The sequence below is a fragment of the Pundamilia nyererei genome, unplaced genomic scaffold, assembly GCF_000239375.1.
Source record: "Pundamilia nyererei isolate P.nyererei 1_Seehausen unplaced genomic scaffold, PunNye1.0 scaffold00057, whole genome shotgun sequence".
Taxonomy (NCBI): Eukaryota; Metazoa; Chordata; class Actinopteri; order Cichliformes; family Cichlidae; genus Pundamilia; species Pundamilia nyererei.
The window spans coordinates 2,523,566-2,533,441 of record NW_005187458.1 but is presented as its reverse complement, the minus strand read 5'-3'; the positions used below and the strand labels follow the sequence as shown (position 1 = coordinate 2,533,441).

The window sequence follows — 9,876 nt, the reverse complement described above, 5'->3', positions numbered from 1 at the left end:
GGAACCAATGGATTTTTTATCCAGGACATTGAGAGGTCAAGAAATCCTGCTAGCCACAGTGTTCCAACCAGCCCCATTGCCTTCCTACCCATAAGCCCACCTATGCCCCTGGGCTCTACGAAGGATAGGAAACTAATGCAGCTAAATGGTCATTGTATGCCGATTAAGGATAAAAGTAGTCAAAAGTAGGAATTAGGAAGGCCAGTTGGAACCAATCTCATCTCAGGGCATTTTGACAAGAGGTGTTATTCTGGTTTAAGAACCCTTCAGAGTGTGTTAGATTTGGCAGTCCAGTATGTATCATAGCCTACAAGGACATCTTGCCAAACAAAAAAAACTAACAAAAAAAGAGTTGGTGGTGGTTGTTGTTGTTGCAGTATGTAGACACATGGAGTACACATGGGCAGATGTGGTTAGGACCATTCAATGTTTTAAGAGGTTTGTGATGGTGGTAGTAACAAGGCAGACTTGTCCAGACGTAGTAGATCAAATCAGCATAACACTGCTCCAAGAAAATCTGCCATTGGTGTAAACAATGGCTGTCAGTAGCTGTCAACTGTATTCCAAAAACACATGAAGGAGTGGTAGACTGTGTGAAAGTCAGTTTCAAGCTTAATAATTTGGTCATATGATCAACAACAGTATTTAAGCAAAAGAAATAAATAATACTAGTCACATCAAATATAGTAATATAAAAACCTTGCATGACAATTGCATTCATGTGAAAGTTGACACTGGAAGTTGGCTCATAACATCAACTTAAATCTTTTTTTAAAGGCCAGTCATGTTCATTGCAATTGTGCTCATGGGAACGAGTGGCCCCCGAGCAGGAATACCATATTCATATGAGTTGTTCGCACTAAAGTAAAAAGCACCATCACTTCACGTGGATACCCTCTCAGCGACACCCTGATAACAACTGTGTTTAGTCTGTTCCTTCCCATTCCATGCAAGGCCACCTGGGTTGGCTGGAAGACTGTTTACTTAGCCTGGCAGGGCGAAGGACACTGTCTCAGCTGAACTCTGGACACACACACACATACATATACACTGATATGCACACACTCATCCCCCCTCCCTTTCCAAACGCCTTCGATGCTTATTCCCTTCCGATGTTGACGGTGGATCATGGAGACCAGCGCACGCAGGCCCGGATGTACTGTCTAATTCAGCTGTCTCTCACCCTTTACCCACCCCTGTTGCTTGTCACGTGTTTCTTTGGTGTATTAAGAGTTTTTTTCATTTGCTATGTGCAGAGTTGTTTTTTTCTGTTCTCAAACTGATCTCCCTGTCGGAGCTCAGTCTGGGGGGAGTTATTTTTTTCTCCTTATCTTTCCTCATGTGGTGCATTTTTCCATTGTTATACCTCTCTTACCTGTCTTCCCCATGTGATGTTTTGTGTAATGTATGTATGGTAAGATGGCGCCGCCATTGTGTGCAATAGGTCGGCAGCCTTGTGAAATTTCTATAAAACTAATAAAGGTATATCAAATCAAATCAAATATCAAAACGAGTTCATCATGAACCTGAAGCTTAGTGAAAATGACAGTGAACCCAGTGGAGTGTTGCTGAGCTAAAATCAATAAGCTTGATTGATTTTCCACTCTGTAATGCATGCGCAGGATGAACTGATCCCAAAAATATAAATGCGGGGGAAAAGGTGTGGTGATTGTTGCATTTAGCATGCAAAGGATAGATGGATGTTTCTTGAACCCAAGAGTTTGTTTTCTCATTATGTGATAGTGCTCTCATTTAACAGGGAGTCAATGAATATAGGACAAATATGATCTCTCTTTCTAGTCTCTGTCAGTACTCTCCAGCTTATGAGCTATCTACTTTAAGGTGCGCATTTGAGAGTCAAACCAGGGAGTCAAGTACGTCTGATTTGAGGTTCCCTTTTTTCATAAGAGCTACAGTATCCAGAGTTATAGGCAATGAAGATGTAAAATTATTAACAAAATAATCAACCTCTGTAGATTAGCTGCTCTGCACTCTGTTGGCACAAGGCACTGAAGAAGAGCAGATGAATGATATCTTTAAACTTGGTAAACTGACTGCTTCTTATATAGCGCGTTTCTACTCTGAGTACACACCTTGACTCATTCACCCAGTCACGGCAGCACTTTTTTCCTATGCTCTTTCTCTGTAAGTCCTTTCTTTCTTTTTTCATACTCAGATGGATGCATGAGAGAGCAGACTTGTGAGACGTATTGCTGCAAGTGTACTTATACTTTCTTTTATTAGAATATAAGGGATTAAATGTTTAGTTAAATATCTTTACATTGACCAAAAGAGGAATTTCACTGCTCTGGTTCACTTAAGAAAGTAAAATTAGTTTGATATCCCTGTCTTAGGGGGTTGTCTGATTATAAGTTGTCTTACAGTGTAAAACACATTTAAGTGACTCTTGTTGGGATTTGATGCTATATAAATAAAACTGAATCGAACTGATAGCTGGGACAGACCCTGCCTCATTGTTTGATTTCAAATCTACTTTCATGTTGTACAAAGTCAAACACTGACTCGTTGTTAAAACACACACACACACACACACACACACACACACACACACGGATCTGCATATCTAAGTCCAATTAAAGTTCATTCTTCACCAAGGCAGTCTGGAGATAAATGTCACAACAAATACATGTAATGTTATGAGGACAAGAAAGCAGATGAGACAGCTCACTTTCCAGAATATGCTGATGTGTTTATTTACTTTTTGATTGACAGAAAAAAAAAAGCTTTCACAAAGTAACAACATAAAACACTTAAATTGTTTTATACTGTCTGGAACTAAAGACCGCAGAAATCTGACAATATGAAGGGCTCTAGCACTTGCTAGTAAGAGGCACAACTCCAGGGAGTAGGTGCTACATTAACATTTTAACAGGTTTGGCTCATTTGTTCTTTTATAGAGATGTGGGCATGAAAAACGTGACAATTAGACAGTTAGGATCAAAGAGCTACAAAGAACACAGGCTACTTTGTTTAGATGAAACTGGGATGAAATCTAAAATACTCAGACCAACTTGAGCATGGCAGGGAGTACGGAAGAGGATTAGGGCCACTGGGGAAAAAAAAGTGGGCACGTCTTTTTCTTTTTTCTTTTCCTGAATTCTGAGATTAAAGTCAGAATTCTGACTTTAATCTCAGATTTTTTTTCCAGTGGCCCTAATCTTCTTCCGTACAGGGAGTGATTTTGTTTTCTTTCTAATATTTCAGTTATTACTCTTAGTTTCATGACACAATTGGGCCATTATTTAGAAAATGTCTCTACTTTATCAACTCTGAAATAACAACCACTGTAGCTATAAACAACAGCAACTTAACATATTTTGGATTTTTTCACCATATGAACGAACTTGACGGTTTATCACTAAAATGGTGAACTTACTGGCAATCACCCAAAGAGGTATGAATGTCCCAAACTGTCAAGGTCATAAAGTCATCACATCAGGTTCTTAGTAACCGCTTTCTACACAGTGGAAAGTTACCACCTGTGCCAGCCATAAAAGCAACAAAACCTCGTTTCTGCTTGTCTTCATGCACATGGAAACTAGTTATGGCCTACAATATCTTGTGCGCAGATGTATTTTAAGACCGAGCCATACAGAATGAAGAAAATAAAATATGTTTTAAGGTGTAGCCATTGTTTTGATTAGCCTCAAAGCTTGAGGATCTTTGCACAAAATATGTAGTTGCCTTCAAACTATATTGTCTTGGAAGGATGTGAAACACAGATTGTTTATTTATTTATCATTTTTAAAGGCACCTCAGCTACAAAGGACATGGATAAAATGTCCACTGCCCTGACAGCTCAGTCTTAGTGCATCGTTGGCAAGATTTTCTTAAAAATGACCCACAGTTAGTCATGGTAGATCATTAAAGGATGACAGGACATCAAGGCAAGAGAGGACAAAGTATGCAAAACATTCCATCAAAGCCTTTTGGATCTGAAACATGAAAAACATACTGCATATTCTTTTAGACTTCATATAATTAATATGAAGGGTGAAAATCACTGATAATTCAGTAAAATAGAACATTTTTTAATATCTATGCTAAAAATGTAAAGTCCTAAAGTAACATAAAAACTCAAGGCACAAATACTACAAATAGAATAACCATTGCCCAATGGTGAGTGAACACATTACCTGAACAACCTTACATACTTTTAGACTACTGATAATCATGTGATGAAAAAGTCAGTTTCACCTGATACTGAGACCCAGTGAGCTGACAATCAAGAAAACTCTCACCTACTTCTGTATATGGATCAGTTTTGGCCAGTCAAGTCACCTCCTAAAGGAGCTATATGTTAGCTGCCCTGTCAGACCATCTCTTAGTTCATAATGGAAAATACTCTTATTACACAGACTGACTTAAAGCAAAAAACAAAACAAAATATACTAGAGACTTGCAATGGATTCAGTCAGCAACCACACCTATAGGTCTTTAGTCTATCTGGCTGTTTGAACTGCATACAGTTTCCATTTTCTTCCAGTTAGCATGCTTGTGTTAGGCTTTAGCACCACAAAAAATATCCCAGCAAAGGGGTATAAACTTCAGTTGTACACTGATAATGGACATGGGGTAAGTTAATGTACCAGATGATCTAATCCAATCCCATGTGAAACAAGGTTTTTATTCTGAATACTGCTTCCCAAAATTTTAATATTTCTCTACAAGTTGGAAATTAAGGCATTAGTACTGTCACTGGAGGATCACATTAATACAAAATATAACCAAAAAAAAAACATGACAGCAGAGTCACAAGAAAGACAAGTGCATGCCTTTAGATCCTGCAGATCCTACTCTGTGATAAAGCAGAGTGTTTCTGAAACCTGAGCCTGGATGGGATTGTAGGTTCTCACTAGTCTTTCCAGCTCAAAAACATGGAACATACAGAAAATATAAAACAAAATTCTCTCCATCAGTGGGATATTTCAATTTCAGTGATCAAGATAACTTTCTATGAACTTAAAAAATATATAAATATGCAAGCAATAATGCATCATCTGTTGCCAGTCGTTTTGATGTATTTTAATTTTTTCTTGTTTAAGAGTTACTTCTTAGCAAAAGTACCTTAAACATCTGTTACGCAGTTTATCTGCAGAGTTCAAACTTTTAACATAATATAAGCCATCTCCTTCCACTTCCAATTTTACAAGAGGCAAACCTCACCAGCTGTTGAAAACCACATAGAAAAAATAGAACGCAACGATGTATATGTTTAAAAGTTTTAAACGAATTGATTTTCGTTTAAATGAATCTGATGCTGATGCGTTCTTGATTTTTCCCTAAATAATTGTGTGCTTTTATTGCAATATTGCCTGAGGATCTACAGATTGAAACATTCAATAATTTCCAGCCAACCAAAACACTAAAATTAGTTATACTATATGGATATGCCGTTGTACAATTTTGCATTAAATCCAAGGTTTAATTTGCAAATCACTGATTTGGTCTTTTTTCTTACGTGGTACCCATTTACACAAAATCAGGCTGGACAGTTTGTGTTCATATCTTATTCTGACTAACTGGTCTCTAGGTAGGCATGAATCGCAGTTACAGAGGTAAACATATTTGGTCACCAATGCTCTAAATTAGTGGGCAATCCAAAGCAGGAACACCATTTAGGCTGACAACCAAAAAACAAATTGACACATGTATAGGAGAGTAAGAGGTTCATTCTGAAGCCGTTTAACAGGATTCAATAATCAGCAAAAAGTCCAGGACAAACGTGGGCAGAGAACTATTTAACAACATAAAATCTCCAAACATACAAATCATGGTCAAATTTAAATCCTAGCGACACAGAGAATCATAACGGTCAACATGTCACCAAAAATTCTGTGTACACATTTCTATCATTACGCTCTCTAGTGCTTAGGTTTAGAAAAAAACCTGTTTTCACAGCATGAATACCTATGAGAAGCTCACACCAATGTTCTCTCGTTCTGGCTCTTCTCACTGCTTGGCAACTTTGGAAGAAATAAAAAAAAAAAGCCCCAAAACATTTAAAGCCACAGTCCAGACACATCATCCACACATCAAATTGCCATGCTTCATTACATGGTACAGTACAATAAAGAGGTCTATCATCTCGTCCAGCACTTGGAAAACAAACAAACAAACAAACAAAAAAAAAAAGCATAGAAAATCATAAAAAACAAAAACATCTGAGACAAAAAATATAGACTTATGTGAAACCATGAACCTGTACTGAGCATGTTGTGTGGACACGATGGCCAGCCATGCTCTTTTTACAAAGTCATGGAGCGCCTTAGTCATGCTTTATCTAACCTTTATTTGTACAGTGCACATTTAAAAAATAGAAATTAAATCATTTAAATACGCAGATCTCTACCTGATGAAATTAATTTATGTTTGAAAAAAAAAAAGTAAAAAAAAAAAAAATTAAGGCATGCAAAAGATGCTAACAAATAATGAGATGTGGATGCTTTTTGACCCAAACATCTTACATCGTTAGAACTTCCAGCTGGAAAGGAATGATTCACTCTTATTAAATACTCAAATCAAGGGTAGCTGCCAAAATAAAATTCATATCCACTGGAATATCACTGTATTTGCTCAAGCATTCAAAGACTATTTACATATCTGTGTTCTGTGATCATTAAGAGGCTGATATTTACATACATGTTCATGCAGATTCAGCAGCAGTGCAGGAGAAAAAAACAAGACAAAAGAGAAATACTAAACATCCTGAAACAGAAAATAAATACAATTTATCAAAATAAGAAAAAAAATGTACATCATACATATATATGTATATAAATGTTAACAGTGTGTCCCTCTTTTAAAAAGATTACTGTTATAACAAAATGATATGTATCAAACAAATAAAATAAAAGTTGAGAAAAAAAACCAAACATGTTTATTGGCTTGTAAGGTGATGGTTTTATACATCAGACGTGAAGCAGTGCAGAGCCGAGAGCAGGGAGCTGTGGTTTTGCCACATTAAGGCTTTGCAGTAAACATTAGAGTTGAGATCACTGCTGCTCAAGATTAATGTCGACTTGTAGTTAAGCTGGTACAAACAAAATGACATGCAGCAACAAACCCATCAATTCACACTCAGCACACCCACACATTTTTCAACTGACACACAGAATGAATTGTTCATCTTTAGAAACTAGCCACTGCCTTTGAAACGCAAAAAAACGTTTTTATTTGGATTGGATTTTTTCCACAGCAAGATTTCTTGGCAGCATTATATGGCGCTTCTCTTTATCCCTCAGAGCCTGTGCCACCTCTTCTCCACAGCTTTACCTCTGAACTGCTGAAGATAACACCAGGAGGTCAGACTGGAAGAGAACAGGGTGAGCTCAGGGAGTGCAGGAAGATGTGGCTGGGTCAGTTCAGTACTCTGTGATAGGGGCAAGCTCAGGATAAAGGTCCACAGAGATGTTCTTGTAGAGACTACTAAGCGAGATGTGTGGACTGTAACGCAAGTTGTTGAGACCATCCAAGTGTTGCCGCTCTTTGGAATATCTTAGGAGTTTATACCTACAAACAAAAAAGTGACACAGTATCAGTACACTCTACCTGCTCTACTCCTATTTGGGCATTTACGAGATTGAAGCATCAGGTTATTAGACCCAAAGTGTCTAAACTGGTCCAACATTGAGGTAACGGTTATCTAAATATAGTCAGATCCGGAAGTGCTTGGTCAGTACTTTTGTAATTCTGCCTCTCTACACCACCCCAATGGACTGCATAGCAAACAGGTGCTGCTAATCAAATATACTTGCGTAACTGATCATCAGCAAATGTGAACACATTTACAAAAGCAGATGTTTAGTCAATTTGCTGGTCTGGAGCACTCAGGGGCATCTTGGACTCCACAGGCCCCAGTTACTGTTAAATACCAGAGTTCATAACAGTACAATTACACAAAGACTAAACAGGTATGGCTTGTCTGGAAGGGTTGCCAGGAGAAAGCCCCTTCTCTCTCTCTAAAAAACAAACAAAAACAAAACAAACCAAAACAATACAAAAAAAACATGGCTCGGTTTTGCAAAGTTAGATATAAACATACCACAGATAAGACCAAAAGTGAAGATGATTGGCTTTAATTCACAAGGCCAAATTTTGTGAAAACAGCATATTAACAAAAAACACACTATCAAGTACAGACTTGGAGGATTGAGGACTTGGACTTGTGAGTCAACCATGAACTCCTCTGTATAGCAAAGTATTCTAGAGTGAAACATGGGGCTCTCTCCCTCTGACTACTAAATCTAGAACAGAATGACTGAAAATGAAAGAAAGGAACCACGGTATTGCAACAGCCCAATAAAAGTCCAGATCTGAACTTGACCGAAATGTTCCGAACCTCAACAACGTCAGGTACAGACGGCCAAATTTCTACAGTACTTAGAGAAACTGATCATACTGAAAATGATTACTGGTTGCAGGCCTTTACTGCAAACAGCTTCAGTTGTCGACTATTTGAACTGTGTCGCTTTATTTTCAGTCACTGAAAATCATAAACTCTGTTGGACTGAGATCAGTTGACTTATTTGATCATTAAAGAGTATCTCATTCCTTTGCCCTAAGAAACTCTTGGGTTACTTGTAGTAGGCTTTTGGTCATTATCCATTTGTACTGTGAAGCACCATTTGTTACATTTTGCAGTATTTAGCTTAATCTGAGCAGGGAGTATAGCCCTGTATACTTCAGAATTCATCCTGCTACTTCCATCAGCAATCGCATTATTTTATTATGCGATTATTAAAAAATTCACATGGTTCCACATTCCCAGGCCATAACATTTCCGCCATGTTACACTGGTGTGTAGTTCAGATGGTGTGCAGATCAGCGTAAAGGCAGATACAGTAGATGTACTCTAAGACCTCAACATCATTACCAATGGTGTGACTTAAGAAGGTCTGAAGTTAATACAAACACCTCTTGTAGCAACTTTAAATTGTGCATACAGTTTCCTCTCATAAACAGACCCATAGACAAGTGAACACATCAGGGTACAAAGATACAGACCGGTGGAAACCATAATCCAACAAACCTATGTTTCAATTACTGGATGGCCTGCTCTGCTCTTTTTTCTAAATTATGTTTGTGTACAACATATTTGTATGCACTATCTAGAGGATGTTAGATCTGCTGCAGTTAGAATCAGAACAAAATAAACTCAAATTAAAATTAAAGGTTTAATGCTGTTTAAAAAAGATATTATTCATTAAAGTTGGGACATTTTGTAAATGTATTTTTTTTTAATTTGAAAAAAGAAACTTTACCTCCCAAGAAACTGCACCTCTCCTCTGTGATGGTGAGGAATTGATTTATACTTGCCAATCTCCCCCTCTGGTCGTGTCACATTCAGATCGGCATACTGAACCCTGCAAGGTAATCAAGCTGCATCACTATTTACAGAATTAAAACCAATATTAGTGTATACATAACATCAATAATAATTATGGGCTTTTAATTATTCCTGTTATTATTATTTTAATTATTGAGTGCACAAGTTTGAATTTATATTGGACTTTTTAAGCACGGGAATCAAAAATGTTTTTCTGTTTTCTATCTCGTGCATGCAAAATGTATAAACATTCAGAACTTATGTCAACGACGTTGCTGAATTGTGTGAACAAATGTTTTTCAGTACATCACTGCAGGAGGGGCTTGTCAGTCGGAAGGTTGGTTGTTCAATCCCTGGTATAGAAACAGCCACTCAAAATTGCCGGTTTCAGCCAGATGTCAGTCGGCTGTCTGTTAACTGACAGCCAACTTTCAGCTAGCAGTCAGTGGTTGGGAGTCCCCACCTCCGTCCTTTGGTGCATATCTACTTTCCACTATAAACAAGCCCCTTTAACTTAATTGCAGAGT

General features: G+C 37.7%; 1 protein-coding gene across 1 annotated transcript in view; it reads right to left on the bottom strand.

Annotated features, from left to right (window-relative positions):
* Window positions 1-6,763: 6,763 nt before the first annotated feature.
* b4galt6 (UDP-Gal:betaGlcNAc beta 1,4- galactosyltransferase, polypeptide 6) overlaps window positions 6,764-9,876 on the bottom strand; it is a 22,128-nt gene continuing 19,015 nt past the window's right edge. Inside the window, exons 7-8 of the mRNA XM_005734313.1 lie at window positions 9,285-9,386; window positions 6,764-7,533 (exon numbers count right to left, since the gene is read on the bottom strand). Coding sequence (XP_005734370.1) covers window positions 7,386-7,533; window positions 9,285-9,386 — 250 coding nt within the window. The 3' untranslated portion in view covers window positions 6,764-7,385. The remainder of the gene's footprint in view (window positions 7,534-9,284; window positions 9,387-9,876) is intronic.